This window comes from Lampetra fluviatilis, chromosome 47, assembly GCF_964198595.1.
Source record: "Lampetra fluviatilis chromosome 47, kcLamFluv1.1, whole genome shotgun sequence".
Lineage (NCBI taxonomy): Eukaryota > Metazoa > Chordata > Hyperoartia > Petromyzontiformes > Petromyzontidae > Lampetra > Lampetra fluviatilis.
Window position 1 is genome coordinate 8,201,471 of NC_136321.1, and position 17,746 is coordinate 8,219,216.

Below are 17,746 nucleotides of genomic sequence, written 5' to 3' on the forward strand. Positions count from 1 at the left end.
CTATCGCATAATCACGTAATAATTCATCTAGCGATGTTAGTATCTATTTACACACTATACATATACAGAGATATACGTGTAACAGTGCTAATTCCAAAGTTGTCCCTTGTCCAATGAATGCATTTTACAAATCAGTTCTGTGCTGACAAAGGAATCAATTGAATAGATTTTAAGCTACGGACGGCTGAGCATTGTGGTTGTTCACACTTTAAAAACATGAAGGTAAATGTGAAGTGCGAAAATGAATGAGACAAATGAGGCATTTGCATTAGCTTATATATGTATATTTTATTTTTCTTAAACAACTGTTTAATTTCAAACAAAAAAAAGGACGCAACTTTTTTGTCTCCCTTCAAAAACACTTCACCGTTGCACCAAATTACCAAATAAATCAAAAGAATGTTAAACATTTTGGTTAAGGATTCATACGAGCAGCAGTGGAGCATGGACACAAAACCTTTGAAGAAGCTTGACCCGACAGAATGGCAAATTAAGCACATGCTGGCAGTTAAATACTCGGTGGATGAACAGGTTTCTTTAACTTGCTCATGTCATAGTGGGTTATGCGACAGAGGTGAGAGATTAGTAAGGTCCGTAAACCACTGTGGTTTCCCGTCTCTGGCAGATAAGCAAAGCGCGAGATGGGTTATGGTCGAGGCGATGTGGCAAGTAGCTACATTTAAATCCACTAATGCTCTCTTCAACCGTAATAAAATTGTATTATACGACCTGGTGGCTCAGCAGTAGAGCCATCGGCTCACAATAAAAAGGTTATGGGTTCAAATCCCAGTTGAGGGGTTGACTCAGCCCACTTTATGGGGAAGTTAAGTGGCTGCTCTATGGAGACTTGCTCTCATCATCGGAATATGGAATTTCCACAACTGGCTCAATGCTTCAAGGAGATGAGCATCCTGATAGAGCTCAAAGGCATTTGAGGAGTTCTTTTGGAACAAGTGGCTTGCAATTGTTAAACTCTCAAAATAAAAAAAAGCCAAACGATTAGTTCCTGAAAGCCACACTTCGTAGAAGCGCATGTAAGTCAAACATGCATTGTTACAAATGAACGAGGCCATATTCTTTGTTCTTTCGGTAAAGTCACGTAGATAGGTTCAAAGAAAATATCTAAGCGACTTTACCGAAAGACCCAAGAATACGAATTCCTGCAGTCACGAAAGCTTTAAGTCTAGATTTGAACGAGGGCCGTTATTCACAATTTAATCGGCGGTTTTAACGTTACTGTGAGAAAACAAGTATGTTGGGATCCACATGCACAACAGATCCCTGTTCAGCCAATACAATGCCCGACAGTGCCCATATGAGATACTGGAATGCACATGTTTTACTCTCCTAAAAACACCAACTTGAGTGCAGGCACACTTAAAAAATCCACTGCCATTACCAATATTTAACGCTGTCGGTCATACAAGCAGTAATCGTTTAAAAAGATAAACGAAGTTGACAAGGAATATTTTACTAGGTCCAAGCCAATGCTCGAAAATCTCTCTTCGGGCCTATAAACGAATGCAAAATGTGCAAAACCCATGGAGCATGTACAAAACCATAAGGGGTGGGGGGGGTTATATTCACCTATTGGCCCTACTCCTACATTTGGCAGCGGGTGCAGCAAAAAAGCACGATACCACATGATGCAACTACATTATGCCTCACCACTCGCTCACACTCGTAGTGGCAACATTGGCTGTAATCGCCAGACGATAACGATAATGTTGCTGACACGTGCGCACAGCCAAGTGGCCGAAGGGGACACTTACGTTACCGTACGCCCATCTCGCCCCGCGCGCTGTCATCGCCCACTGCAGAGCCAAGTGCCGGCATTTGATTCGCCGGCTGAGAATCGTCAGCACGAGAGATGCGTTCGGATGCCCAACACACATATCACCGTTAACGCTCTGCAACTATGATTATCAGCAGCGCTTTAAAAAAAAACACACATACCCACATTATCACCGTGCCCTCGTGGAGTAATTTGTAAAAGAGTGTCAATCAGCTAATTTTACAAGTGGAAAGATTTTGTGTGTATGTTTGTTTTTGTTAAGATAGCCATTGCTGCCTCATAGCCAGGTTTTTATATATTCAGACATCTTTCCGAATAAAACATTCTTTTCTATTGTTGGAAAGGTGATGTTTTACCTATGAAATAGCTGTTCAGTTGCATTCTTAGGTTTGTACCTTCCTCAAAACACCACACACACAGACACACAAATACAAAGGCACACACAAACACATACAAACAGCACGGAGAAACACACCTCACAGATACATTACACACAACCACAGGTGGCTGTGCTGGAACACAGACCAGCAATCTAGGCACAACACAGCAACGACTCTCCCATCTCCTCGAGATCCGCCAAGCCCAAGCCTCAGGGCTGCAGTGACAAGACACCCCAAGTCAGCTGTGGTGATGACATTGCCTTGCCTGCACTGCTACTTGTCCATTGATTCACTGGGTTGCTGCTCCTGTGAAATAAAAAGTGAGGTTGTTACAGTGCGGTGCTGCAATCCTACAGCCGGCATTGTCAACGGTTTTGTTGTTGTTGCTTTAACCGCAACTGCTGAGCACAGGACCAAAGACCAAACACGCCAAGCGGCCAGCAAAGAACAGCACTATTAAATGTATAATATATAAGATTAAATAGATTTCTTGAACAAAGCAAAGTTTTTAAGAACTCGGGGGGGGGGAGGGGGAAGGGGTGGTGGCGCACGCCTGTAACCCAGCACTGTGTGGGCCGAGGGTTGGCGGGGATCACCGCACAAACGACAAAATATTGCGAGACTCCCTTCCCGTGGACATCGAAGGTGGGTGGGGGTGGAAGTGTTCACGCACCTTGTCAGGGGCACCACCGCCGCTGGTCGTGGTGGTAGTGGCTGCGGCGTCGCTGGGCGCGTCGCTCGTGCCGCCGGCGCCCTCGTTGTCGTTGTTGTCGTCCTCATCGTCGCTGACCTCGTATTTGTCGTGCGTCCACACGGGGCTGTCCCCGGGCCGGTGCCATGGGCGACCTCGCGCGCCCCGCGGGAAGAAGCCGCGTGCACGCGGGCGCCGCCCCCAGTGCCCGTCCTCCTCACGCTCGTCGCGATCGTCATGCTGCGGCGGGGAGGGCAGGGAGACCAACGGTGTGAGCTCACCGTCAAACACGGCGGCAACGTGCAAGTTGCACGCAGGTCAATGAGAAACCGACAGCACACGGAGCGAAAGGTTGGACATTACGCCTAAAAACATGCGGTACAGCACAAACATTTCAACATGCAGTAAAACCTCATTATTTCGGTATTCGATCATTTGTCATTGAGGATAATTCGGCACGGCCGCGCTCTCGGCATATATACGGTATTAGTAATTCGCCACGAGCCGAATTGCCTTACCAAATTTTCAAATTTCGGCATAAGTGTGACGCCGCGCGCCACGACCAAAACAATGACTCATTCTGGTGGCGACGTGCATGGTGAGCATTAGTGCAGACCTGTTGCATTGGACTTTACCTTGTTAATGCACTGTGTGCATGCCAACCCTCTTAGAAATGTCATCTACACCTACATCAAGAAGTAATAAAAAGGGACCAAAGTATAAATCCCTTAGTCTGTGAGACAAATCCAAAGTGTTGGATAAAATTGATGCAGGCATGTCAACGCGTATGGTGTGTGAAGAGTTTGGAAAACTAATTTGGAGTTATTTATGTTTTATTGGGGCAGGAGGCACTAGGGGGTACCATTGTACATAATTCGGAATACTGGATAATTCGGCAAGGATAGAGCCCCATATGGGTTTAATTAACATGGGTTTACTGTAGCGCTAGAAGAGCCATACTGCACAACTACAAAAACTTTAGCAGTAATAACATTAAGTATGTTAATTAAACTCTCGATAATCCATGAGTGGATTATCCGAGTTGTAGATTAACCGTGCTTGTGAAAAAAATTATGCCTTCATGCTCGTGTGTTGGTTTAATTATTAGTGGCTCCTCACTCAGTGCTCAAGTGTCCTCAAACAAATCCAATAACTTTAAGTAATTAAAACAGATACAGTCTAACGTCTTAATCCCCATCGAAATATATCTACATAACACACATCTGCGCGGTGACATCACCCGCATCCCTTAGCATCGAGCTGGGTTGTATGTTGGGCTGACGTTATGCCTCCCCCCGACCTTCCGCCCCACCCCCACAGCAAATGCTGGGGCAGTGCTTGTGTAATATTTTTCTAGCCTAATTTACATGCTGAGCTTCATCTGTTTTATCTTATCCACGCCAACCCCTCTTTTCACCATTATCACAGATAACCAAGAGTTGACTGTATTCAGTTATTCAGCAAAGCCTCATGGTGCCTCAACTCTCATTTTCAGATAAATTAATCCCTTCAGAGCTGGACTATTTTCCATCTGTAACAAGGATTGAGTTTAGCCACCACTCGCTTGTGTGGGTTTGCTCCGCTTGTGTGGGTTTTCTCCGGGCACTCCAGTTATCTCCCACATGTGTAAATATGTATTCATGCAAATGGCCAAACATCCCAATATGGGAGAACACCAGAGCTTGCGCAATTGCTGGCACTGGTTGTGGCCACCTTCCCGCTTGTCTGTCCATCTGAATAATGTTCTCTCTGAGAGTGCACAAAACACGTTAAAGTTACAAATTGGTACTTTTACAAATTTGCCTGCATGCTGCCACTGTCATACCAGGAAGTACTTCTTGCTCTTAGGCGTGTATTCTGGGTCCCACTCTTCCTCGGGGGGGCGGCGCTGTGGGAAGGTCTGGTAGCCATGGGTGCCCTGGCCACTCCAGCCGGCGCCGGAGCCTGACCCCCAACCGGGGCCACCGTAGGGAGGAGGGCCGCCGCCGCCGCCACCCCCGCCGTGGCCTTCGTTGTAACCCTCGCTGTGGTGGCCACCGCTGTGATATCCGCCACCACCACCACCACCGTAGTTGCTATTGTTGTAGTTGTTGTTGTTGTAATAGTTACCGCGGCCACGGTACTGCCCACGGAATTGGCCGCGGTAATGCTGATGGGCAAAAAGAGCGAGAGTATGCAAGCAGGGGGTTAGAGTTGTGTACGCAACGTGCAAAGGACGTGCGGGCTGCTCGTCTTTCTGAATGTTTTGCGGGTCGCTGGTAGACTACAGCAGGCATGTGATTAGTAGCCACAGCCATAGCGAGAGGTATGAATGTGGTGCGTCAGATACCACTGCCATATAAACCCTGGTCATGTCTACAGTCAAGTAGCACACTAAGGAAAAATGCTCAACTTGCAATTGGATGAGAGTTTAGATCTGGTCGCGATTGTCTCAATCCGTTATCTTTCCAGAGTCGATAAATTGACTATCACGTCAGAGGAAGTATAAAACTATTGTACGATAGAATTAACTGGCCTTTCATAAATATATAGAATTTACACCACTCGTTGAGGACAGAAGATAGTGATGATTACTACCCAACACATGTTTGAATGCAGAGACATACTTTTTTTTTATCACAAACAGCAACATAGGGTCAAAAACCACGCATCAGTAAAACTGCTTATTAACCTGCCTTGGTTTACCAAATCAAGAGCAACTCAGTCTCACAAGAACATTCCATTAATTGAATCTTGAATTAAAAAATCTCGTTTTGTGCAACAGTAGCACAGATATTAAATCACATTGCAATACAAACCAGTCGGTTTGAGTTTGATTCCCAGCTATGGCTAACATTAGTGCCGAGTGACACGAGCCGGTTCTGGGCCCCCACATCACCAACCCCGCTTGCGCTGATTAGCGTGAAGCATAGTCAGATGACAGCCCAGACCTAACAGCATGGGCATGCCTCCCTCCAGCAGTGGACTGACAAGAGGGCTGTAATCTATTTCTATTTGTTTACTACTGAAAGGTACAGTCTGGCTTTAGGAAAACTGTACGAGTTAATAAATGCTCGTAAGATATAAAAAAAAAAAATTACTCAAGAGTTTCCCATGTCCCGTAGAGCGGTGTCACATGAATGCGTGACTCACGAAGGGCGGGCGGGCACGGAAGTTTCCACGGTTGAAAAAATAAGGCTTGTTTCCGAGACGGGATTTGTCGAAGCCACCGGGTCCGTACGGTGGCTCATGGGGCTCATGGGGCTCATGGGGATCATGGTGATCATGGGGATCATGGTGATCATGTGGCTCATTCCCCGGGGAGTAGGAGCGGGATCGCTCACGCGGCCTGTAGCGCACACACACCACACACACATATATATATGAACTCTTGACAATTCAGGGGTAATGGGGTGGGGGGAGAGGACGCGACTGATAAACACTTACGGATAGTCCAAACCATGCGGGTTAATATCAGTAAGAAATATCTCAACTGGTCCTAGGCATCCCCTAGGTCGACCCAGCATGAAATGAGTAAAATGTTAAGCATAAAATATCAGCACTGTGGTACTCGCCACACCACGATCACGTTTGTACTGTGTTGACCCTCATAGGAACTCGCCAACAGCACTTGCCCCAACACTCTGTTAAGGCTACTAGGGGAGTCTTTTGTGTGTGTCCTTGCTTCCTCACACGCCTCACACACCGGTAGTTGTGGTGCTCCTCGCTCCCCTCCCTCCAATACTCTGGCTCGTCGCTGCGCTCCTTCCTGCGTCGCTCCAGGTCATAGCGGAGGTCCTCCGGGTTTCTGTTCATCTCCTCCTCCGCCTGCCCCTTCACATCAGTAGCAGCAACACTGCATATTAACCGTCTGTCCAAAAATCACAGCAACAAGAGGTGTGCAACTTTGTACGACTTTGTGTCTCATCAACGTATAAACTCTTGCCGTGAGAATGTCAAATGTCCACCGCTGGCTGGTTCAGGAGTGTAAACATAAGACAATCCTCCGCACTCATTGGAAGGGCAAAAGGTAACGTGCACACTGACAGCCAATTAGTCAATCCACTGCTGAATGAAGGCTTCCCAATCCTGTGTGGGTCATGGGGGTTACTTAACAACATTCTACCATGCTGTGCAGTGCCAGTTGGGGAAGGTGAGCATCGAATCAAAGAAAAACAATGGGTTTTGCCGCGCTGCCCTATGCTACCCAAAACGTAACCCCACTGTCACCTATGACAACCTGATGTTCATGGTAGTCACCGGCCAACAACTATCTATTAACTATTTTTATTTTACCAAGGCCCACTGAGATATATAGCTCTTATTCAGTAGCGACCTGGCCACAAATGACAGGTCAACAAAGTGGCTTATCATGTGAAAATGTATATCAGCCAAATACTCTAAACGCATGTTTCTAAATGTGGAGGGAAAAAGCTGAGGACCCAGACAACAATCCACGCGACCACGGGGAGAACGTGCAAAACTCCAAATATATACCGGCGTCAGGGTCGGGATCGAACCAACAACCTCCTGCATACCAGGCGAGGGATTTAACATCTCGCTACCACTGCGCCCCATCTGGGCTTAACCCTGGGAGCTTTAGAGGTCTGACAAGATTGGGTGCATTCTGGGTGATTTGATCAGAATCAGATCTGAATCAATCTTTATTTATACTGGAGGAATCTAATAAGCAATAAAGCTCTTTTTCAGAGATGTCCAGTAGGGGTGGGTCAGATCATAGGCAAATCACTGTGGATTCATGAGTGTAAACAAAGAACGATGTCACTCATAAGTGACGTTGTCCTATCCATCCCTCAATTTAAGGAACTAAACAGGAGGATTTCTCTGGCTGTCTGCCTGATGAAGCTAGTTGTAATTACTGGCGAAACGTCGTACTCAGATTGTAAATGTTGTTGATTTGCTCTACAACACACCGGTGTGCTGTACTACTAACGAATTGGCATGCTCTGTTTACATGACAAACCTTAATAATTGGCTGTCGGGTGGTGGCGGGTTTCACGACTCATTTATATTTATGCGATCTAACAAAAAAAACAGGATTATGAAAGAACCAGGAATTTTACCAAAGTATGGTGATAAATGTGAAACTGGGGTAATTTATGTACAAACAGATGAGGTATTTACTGTTTATCACACTCCATCCTCATCACTCACCCCCGGGCTGCTCTCCCTGCTGTGCGCGTCTGTGTGTGTCCGTGGCTTTATGGTACGTGGTGAAATATCAATGCGCCTGTCCACATAGTACACACACACACAAGCGGAAGGACACAATCAGCACCAATAATCACATCGGACTTCCTAATGGCAATATCACAAGAGGCTCAATAAGAAACCCTGCAGAGTGACGATGCGGACGTGCTTTGTATACGATTTGCTTTCACTCGGCTGTTATTTCCAACTTCATCTTGCCATACTCTTAGGTTTTGTCGGTAAAGTCACGTAGGTAAAAAATAATAATAAAATAAAATAATAGTAAATGAAAATAACGCAATTAAATCACGACGTTTCGGAGGCAACACAAGTCTCCGTCTTCAGGTGGGACCGTCACAGTTAAATTTAATCTTGCCATATAAGTATAACCTCCCAATGTTTTAACCTAACAGTTATTTCATTAACACATTTCCCATCACAATCCATTTTTCCGCAAGGGAAAAACAGCTTGTGAAGTGCAAACGATCTAAATTAGCCTGTGTTGCCAGTGAAACATGATTTTTAAAAAACACCAACGTATCAAATCTAGATTACAATATATGTAGGTCTAGTGGATAACATTATAACGTTTACTTGTTTGTGTTAAGATTAGATTTATATATTTTGGCGCTGGGTTGCGAGACCTCACCTATGGATCTCGGGGCTTTTCTTCTTTTTTCGAGTTTCCTCCCCGGCCTCCTCTTGGGCCCGCGCAAACCGTTCACTCAGCGTCACGTCAGACGGCTTGAACTTTCGCTCTGCGTTTGGGCGCATCGGGGAAACAAGCGGAGATGCGGTTCAGGAATCTCTTGCAATCCATTCTATTCCTACACATGAACTGTTCACATCGCTCCATCTCCACAGTGGAAAAAACCTCTCAAGCATGATCCCTACTTTTGGCTAATCTATCAACATTCTCCCCTGTAATTTTAATTTGCTCCTCATCCATGTGGTCCACTCTTTTCAGTAAAAAATCCCAAGCATACATCGCTCCCCAATTCTCCGTATGTCGTCGATGACAACTATAATGGAATTATCAGCGTTTCATATAAATCATAACATTGTAATACTACATATTGCTGGCAGAATAAATTACATGAATATGGTGACAATGCAATAACCATTACATGTCTAGTTTCTTTACTATAAATTGCCCCTGAACATGTTGAGTAGTGTAACACAAGCCCAGTCGTTGAATTAACCATGTGTTTGATAACAATTCTATTCAATAATCTATTGTTTTTTACTCACTTTTACTTTCATTTGTACAGGGATTTCTCTACTTATGAACGAGTTAGGTTACAGAGGTCTGTTCGTCAGTCGATTTGTTTGTAAGTCCAACTTTACTCCTGTCGATTCCAAACATGCTGTACGGCATGTACACAAAACATGAGGAATGGCTCCTGTAGATGTAGATGCCACCACTGTCATCTATTTTGGGTTGTTGAACTTACGACTCTCAATCCGAACAGGCAACTGGACATATGGACGGGTTTGCTCGTATCTCTGAAAGTTTGTAAGTCTAATGTTCGAAAGTAGAGGAATCCCTTACTGTTTTTATTCATTCTGTCCAGCTTATTGATTTTTGTTTGCTCATATCATTTATGAGCCTATATGTATAAAACAAACCTTTATTCCTACACAATTTGATGCATTTATTACGAGCCTTAAACATATATTAATCAAACAATGCATTGCTTTCTCCGAATGAAACATCAGCTTGTATTTGTTACCCAGCAATCAATGAATCAGCATGGGGAGGCGTCGGAGACCTACCTTTGACATGGTGCACCAGGCTGACTATGTGCTGGGCAAATGTTTCCACTGGGCTCTTCTCTCGCAATTTGGCTGTATCGTGCTAAACGAAAAATACAAAAACAAGAACTTTACCACACACACTCCACACAAATGAGGCTGAGTAGGTCAACACGGTCCAGGCTTTGTGTCTGTATCTATCATGCATCGCATGCAGGATAGCGATAGTGCCACTCGACTCGCGTTGTAGAGGAATGGCCAGGAAATTGATTGCTCTCGACACTGCTGGCAGTAGGGCCAACAATAGGGAGAGCTCTACATGGCCTCTCGAAAAATATTGTCTCTCTCTTCCACACGGGTCATACATCTTGAAAAAATTGAGAATACCGACACTTCACCACACACAACCTGCAGATCAAAACTGTGGTGTACCCCATTTACCCTGCTGTGTGGACAAAGGCCGGGGGGGGGGGGGGATTTAAGTAACTTGCCCATTGTTTCAACTTTGGTACTGGTGACCTCTGCTCAGCATGACACCATGGGTCGCATGACTTGCCTGGATGTGATCGAAAATGGAGCGAAACTCTTTTTCTTCGCCCTTCTTTTTCTTTTTGGAATCCTTCTTTTTGCGAGCTTTCACCAGGTCAACGGAAAGCTGACGGTCGCTGGGGAATAAGCAACTCGTCCTGACGACGGACAAAAGCACGCGCACACGCACAAACCAGCGCACCCACGTGACCGCACGTACACAAGACGTGCAAACGGGAACGGACGCGCACAAGTACGTTCACACACGCATGTCCACGTGCATGCAGCAGACACGCACACGGTCAGCAGACAGAGGCGCATGTCAGCAGGGGGAAGTGGCGAGATTAATTTTCATGCACAATATAAACATTAACTTGAACCCGAACAGCACAGAAAATATTCAACGACAATTGCAAGTGCGGCAAAGTGTTTTTCAGCTTCAATACATTTTTAACTTGAGGCACAATTTACAAGGGCCTCTTAATGTCCTTTAGAGATCTTACCACACTCACCTTCCCGACAAACAAGCCTGCAAACATCCCTGCTCCGGCATAGCACATTAGAGCGCATAACCCACTCGCTGCAACATCACACTGCATACGCACTAGGCGCGACAGCACTCTTCCATCATTTAATAATTCTTCATTTCAGCCTGTGAATCACCATTTCAGCTTGTGCATCACTCAGCACCACCTTCATTTTCATTCTCTACAGTCCGTCTCGCTCACTCAGGACTTCCGGCCAAGACATGGACTACGTCTTGCATTTTTGTTTTCTGCGTTTTTATGATGGCAGCACTATGCTACTGTTGTTGAACATTTGGTAGTAGCCAATGAAAAATTATTTGAAATCGAGATTCATTCTTGCAATGTAATGGTATTTTAAGTATCTCAGAGCTTAAATAATATATAATTGCATGTAAAAAAATATATTTTGAGTATCAGAAACTCATCTTGTGTGTAGTCTTTGGAGTGGCTCTTAGCAGTCAGATGCACACTCAGATAAGCGAGTCTTTGAATCAAGGTGCTTAAAATCGAGGGATGCGATGAGCTGCAGACATTTCAACAGTTGTGTTCCGTCAAATCTTCGACACAGCTTAAGGTAACTCTTTAACTCCCGATATCTCATTTTGTCCGAGTTGTCCACATTTTGGTTGGCTTTTTTGATGCTTCAATAACAAAGTAATGAGACTGTGGAGTATGTCCATCGATGACTTGACACCAGCAGCGTTCGAGTCCAGCCAAATAAAAAACGACACCTAACGAATGTCACATGATCTTCAGTAGCGTGAGACTTCTTGTCACTTAAAGAGTTCTCTTGGACACGACACGCAGTTTCAATTTCATCTGAAAAGCTGGCTTGGAGTAAACGTGTCCATGTCTGTCATTGTTTTCGATGGCATCAGGATACCGGGCGCCTTGATTGCTTGTTGCTGTTTGGATGCCTTGCGTGATCTTTCACTTGGTAATGTCCGATGACGACAGCATTCAAAATATTCACTCCTTGCACAAAAGTGTACGCACTTGAAAAGGCATTACAGAAAGCCATCATGCATAGCTTCTGCTTGCATATCCGCTCCATCAAATCTCTGGAAGGTGATATGCATGGTATTATTTTTAAAATGATTTTTTCTCAATTTGAAGGTTACACTCTGGATAGCTTCATGGTCAGACAACAAAGCTTAAAGCATTGCCTTCACAGAGATTGAATATGTCACGGTTTCTTCTTTGTTTGCATTCAAATATAATTTTTCTGTTTTGATATTTGCAATGCGAGGCGTCTTATAAATTATTCAAAGTGAACTTTTCTCAAAGCTGTTCACAATCCTTCTGATTTAAATACCGCCACTTTCTTGTGCAAATGAATGAATTTCCATTTCATTACTTTCTTATATGTCAGGAATTTAAACAAATAAAGCCAACACAAAATTTGCATCTTTTAATCTTTCTTGATGACTTGAAAAGTATTATAAACCAAATGGTTTCTAGATGACATGCTGATATGATCCGTTTGTGGTTCTATTAGTGATTAAACAAGTCTAAGTAATTTCACCCAAAATAAATAAAATTAAACTAGACCTTACCTTCTGGATGCCTTGTCTGTTTGTTTATTAACAATTTAGACACGAATTGCCAATTAATTTTGGTATTTGGGTCCAATTTTAATATACTTACTCAGGTGTGATTTTGGAAAAACTGTGAACCCAAATATAATTTAAGCCAATTTGTTTTTAATTTGAGCCAATTTGTTTTGTTAAAAACATTTAATGAAAAATGCAAATTGGATTTTTTGGTTTCAAATTTACTTCAGAAGTGATATTTCCTCTTGAAAGAGTGGCCTTCCTTTGCCAAGCCTTTAGACCAAGCTTGACATCAATGGTGGAAAAGCATTCGTGGCCTTTCCAGAAGGAGACTCCACGCCATATCCAGCTGTGGGAGCGACCATCAGCAAACACCGCTGCTCATGTGAAGAATCACGGAGGAGCGTGCCGACTTAAAGAAGTTGACCTAATTTTCTCCAAACGCTACCAATTACAACCGCTCCAACGGAAGTAAATGTGGAACCATGCAGGCTCGCTTTCTCTCTCTTTCCCACTCTCCCTGTTAACGCCTCGGCGGCCCTATCAGCCTGCGGGCGTCCGATGATACCTTTTAGGGAACGGAGGCGACTTTTCGGCTCGTCCCACGGACAGGCCAGAGAGACCCACGCCATCAAGGCTGCAACGCAGCGGGCTGCGCGTCACGATGTCGGCCTTCTCGGCCGAACCTTCTGCGCCGTGGCCTCGGGGCCCATCCCTGCCGCGATCCGGCGTTGTGGGGCGGTGGCGGCGGCGGTGGCGTCGCTCAGGGTTCCTGTTTGGAGATGCAGCGGCGGCTGAGCCGGGGGGCCCCTGTTCAGCGCCATCGCCCCGAGCTCCCGCCCTCTCCCTGCCGGGCGATACCTGCCAGCGAGCCTTTGACTTAGCCGCCGCCAACGCCGAGCGGCCCCGTTGCTCAAAGTCGCCGGACGACTCAAATGCCTCCAGGCCACCCTCCTCACCATAGCCCTCATCTAGGGCCTCCTTGTGGGTAGGGAACTCTTCGGCGGGCTCTACCGTCAGCGGTTTCTCGTGCACAATTCTTCCTTTGGTGCCTTTTACTCGCTCCGAATGGCGCTCTGACTTTTTCCGATGCTTGGTTGGCGCACCGGGCTTGCCCTTGGTGGCAACTTCCGGTGACGACCGTCCTCTGGCCTGCTGTGGCGGCTGCTGCTGCTGTTGCTGTTGCAGTTGGTGCTGTTGCAATTGATGCTTTTTTTGCGGCACGGGGATCTTGGGGGGCGGCGAGGAAGAGCGCTGCTTGCGGTCGTGCGAGCGGTGGTAGCGCGGGGAGCGCGAGCGGGAACGCGAGCGTGAGTGGTAGTGGTACGAGCGCGAGCTGGGCAGGCGGAACATGTTCTGCCCGCGGAAGAGCCTCGGAGCACCGCGTCCAAAGCCGCGGCCACGCCCGGGTTGGAAGGGCCGTCGTGGGAAGCGCCCGCGGCCATAGTGGTGCTCCTGGTAGTGATGGTAGTGCTTGTGCTCACGGTCCGACGAGTAGGACCTGGATCGAGACCTAGCAATGCAAGCGGAAGAATTTCCGGTTCGATCAAAAGTGGTTTAACTTAGTCATTTACAACAGCGACGATTCACTCCCTCCACAGTACCGTGAAATGTTGCGATTGAAATGTTATTTTGTATGTGAATATGGTGAATGTGGGAATTCAGTGTCTGCTAAATGTTCATGAATTGCAGAATTTCCATTTGGTACGTAACAATTCACTACATCTATTTAATTAAATGTTACAATTAGAAGTCATTGACTGCTTTGTTTGTATTGTCTGTTGTGTTTGCAGTTTTTCCCAATATATCAAAGGTAACAAATGCACAAAATTTACATAAATCGCAAATAATCAATTAGTTAAATTGTGTACCTTACCTGCACTAACTTGGTCGTATTCTTAATGTTTTGCAAAACAGATGTTGGTAACATGGGATACATCTGTTTTGTAAAATAGCTCAACGTCACTGAAACATAAAACTAAACGAGAGCCCATTTCTCTGCATAATAAAGTAGAGCCTGGAAAGCCCCACAATAATACAATTAGTTAATCCAGGATGACTTTTCAGGACGGACCTCCATTGAGATATTTAACTAAATCCGTTTAAGTATAATATTTTATTTGATCTACTTTGTAAAAAAACATACAAGGTGAAGAGCCTCAACGGTTCACACAAACAGGATCACAATCTCAAGTTCTCTCCAGGACTTCCATATCTCCTAGCCACCTTGCCAAGTGTGTGTGTTTGGGAGTTCTCAATCTGTCATCCACCAACCCTAGAACTGCTTTGGATATTATTGGTCATAAACCATATTTGCCACTTACCGGTGTTTTTTCTTTCGGGAATTTGACCATGACCTTGACCCCGATCTGGATCGTGAGGACCTGGACTTTGACCGTGACCTTGGCATTGCTCAGCCTTCACAGCTCACTGTGACACTGCACAACCTACACACATACACAAAGGGGCTGTCACCATCAACCATACACAAAGCACTGACAGCATACAGAAGGTGCCCTGTCCTTCAAACAGCAGCTGTGTTTTCACAAACAGCCTGCCCACACACCACATGTAGTCTTTAATTAAGTAATTTAACAGTAACTGCAATTATAATGGATGCACACTAGATCTATGAGCCCCATGGGTACAATAGCAAGGACTCTACACTTAGGCCATCTGTCAAGTCTACCAATCATTAGCAATCATTAGTTTTCGTGTAGAACTCAAAAACGCATTGGACAGTTAAACAGCACCACTAAGGGAATTTATCCAGAAGCATTCACGCGATAATGAGCGATACATTAACGTGCCATTTTAAACATTGTCTGTAGAGATTTGGTCAAAACGGAAAATGAAATAAAATTCGAACTTGATTATGAAGGGGTACACGAACTGGAGCTGTAGCTGATTGCATAAAATATTCTCCATCAAATATTTACCAGGGAAATAAATCAATAACGGGGCTTTATACCCACTATGGTATGCTCCCTCACAGTTCATTAAAACAAGATTTAAAGCTGCAAATACTGCTAAAACCCAACTCACACATTGCGTGGCAGTGGCTATTAGCCCAAAAATGATACATTCAGGCAAGTTTCGACTTCTGTGAGAAGCAGAAATTAAACATATCTGCAGCTATTGTTATCGGATGAGGTTTCCAGAGCACATATATACCTTTAACTTATAACTGCTCTTTAATGTAAATTAAACTTTATTTTTTATATTTCAACAAATGTCACATGTAACACATCTTAAAATAAACACCGGCCATAAATAACACCCAGAATGCGTCAAATAAAAAATTGCAAACCGAGCAGGTTTGAGCCAGGATAGTGCTTGGATGGGCAACCAGCACGCTAATCGGTTGTTCTAGGGCTTATAGGGGGGGGGGGGGGCTAAGCACAAGGCAGCAAAGGGCAGTGCAGTCAAGTCTAATGTTGCCCAGTACAAGCAGTCCCTGGGTTACAGAAGACCCCATTTACGGATATCCTTCCATTAAATCATGTTAAAGAAATTCAACATTAAATTTATTTCATGAGTCATTTACTGTATGTACTGTGTATGTGTGTATATGTGTGCTTGTGTGTGGGGGGAGCGGTAGTGTAGTGGTTAGCACGCTGCGCTACGGAACCTGGCGACAGGAGTTCGATTCCTGCTCACGGCCAACACCAGTGATAATCTGAACCGGTCCTGGGCCTCCCCTAGGTCGACTCCGCCTCAAATGAGTACCTAGGGCGGTGCGTAATAAACATCGGCACTGGGGAGACAAAGGTGGTCGGGCGAGGTGCTGGCCACCCACCGCCTCGTGTACTGTTCCAGCTTTCAAAGGTGCTTGCTAACAGCTGACAGGCATTAAGTATGGGACACGAACCCCCACGACAGTTGATTAAACATGCAAAATTAATGTTAAGTATATTTTTCAATATTTCAGGACTCAATTCTTGTGTGTGAAAGCAAATATAAATACAAACACTGGTCACGATGATCCGCCAAACTGTGCTTCTTTCCCAAAATCCTTGTCCCTTATCACTCTACCAGGAACTGGACATAGAATCACCTCCAAAGTGCTTCTCAGTGATGGATGATGCTGAGTTTGGAAGGAGCAGCCTTCTTCCTGTGTTATTGGTGTCTGCTGTCTGCTGTACACCAACTGGAGCGAGAGGAAAGTACAGCGGAAGTGAAACAAATGGGTGCTCAACAAAGCATTGTGTACCTACATAAAGAATACAAAAAAACATTACAATGATCGCCCTTTGTTTAATAAGAGCTTTGTGCGTAACTGTATTCGACCCAAATACGCTATTGGCAACCTATTACTGTATAATATTCAACTATTCATTCTGGTTTTTCTTTCAAATTTGAGAGTACAGATTTGAGTAGAACCAATTAAAACAAACAATGTCTTCCTGGATTTAATAATGGCTTCATTTCTTACCGATAACATATACACTATAGATTCAGCTTATCATATGCAGCGTATCCCTGGATATATTACAAAAAAGTATAGGTCTTTACTGTAATACATTGTAATGAAACAAAATTGGGAACTTAACAGCCTTAAGTGACCATGGAATTGACGACGCAATGCCTAATCGTGACAATAGAAATACGGAATGTGTAAATCTTAAGTAAATGAATTACAATGCCGACATGTAATTATATTGTTGTGCACAATTGTATTCGCCTCGACTCCTCCGCCAACAGTAAAATTACGAGCTCGATCATTCCATAAACGCTCTGTAAAATTGAACAAACTCACGGTCATGAGTTTTTTTTTGCGTTGAATGAGGTTCCATATTTCACATGGAGTACTCTTGCCAATAACATTGCCAACTGTACTTTATAAGACCTAATCTGCTGATGGGACCCAGCATGAAAATTGGACCAGAATTTGCTTGCTTAAACAAATCCTGCTTGATAATAGCCTGGAAAGCTAATCGACTGATGAGCCGAAACCTAATTTTATGTATACAGACATACTGTATTTCTTCTTATTATTTGCTCTGTAAAATCTGTTTTACTGGCGATCGACTCAATGGCTACTGAAAGTTTCCCCCTGCAGATCCGGCGCACAGATCGACAATTAAATCACAATGCGAGCTGCTTCGCGATTAAAAACAGAACCCCAATAAAGATGCCAATTTGATCTCATCTTCTTGGTTCTTTCGGTAAAGTCACGTAGAAGGGAAATAATAAAATAAAACAATCAAATAAAATATTTTATTATTTCCCTTCTACGTGACTTTACCTAAAGAACCAAGAAGATTAATCCCTGCAGTCACGAAAGCTTTAAATCGAAATTTAATTTGATCTCAGTCACACACGTT

The 17,746-nt window shown here is 44.5% G+C and overlaps 1 protein-coding gene across 2 annotated transcripts; it reads right to left on the bottom strand.

Annotated features, from left to right (window-relative positions):
• Positions 1–268: 268 nt before the first annotated feature.
• Positions 269–16,569, bottom strand: LOC144947935 (uncharacterized). Of its 2 annotated transcripts, none has more exons than XM_078877346.1 (12): positions 16,477–16,569; positions 14,744–14,866; positions 12,988–13,932; positions 10,368–10,497; positions 9,833–9,914; positions 8,706–8,814; positions 8,021–8,096; positions 6,552–6,673; positions 5,999–6,194; positions 4,692–5,015; positions 2,849–3,106; positions 269–2,481 (listed from the first exon to the last, which is right to left on the bottom strand). In XM_078877346.1, exons 2-12 carry the CDS (start codon positions 14,827–14,829, stop codon positions 2,449–2,451), a joined length of 2,361 nt encoding a protein of 786 aa, XP_078733472.1. In that variant the 5' UTR covers positions 14,830–14,866; positions 16,477–16,569; the 3' UTR covers positions 269–2,448. The 2 variants fall into 2 exon arrangements, with proteins under 2 accessions (XP_078733472.1, XP_078733471.1); XM_078877345.1 differs by having other exon boundaries at positions 6,552–6,679.
• Between the last annotated feature and the right edge of the window lie 1,177 nt (positions 16,570–17,746).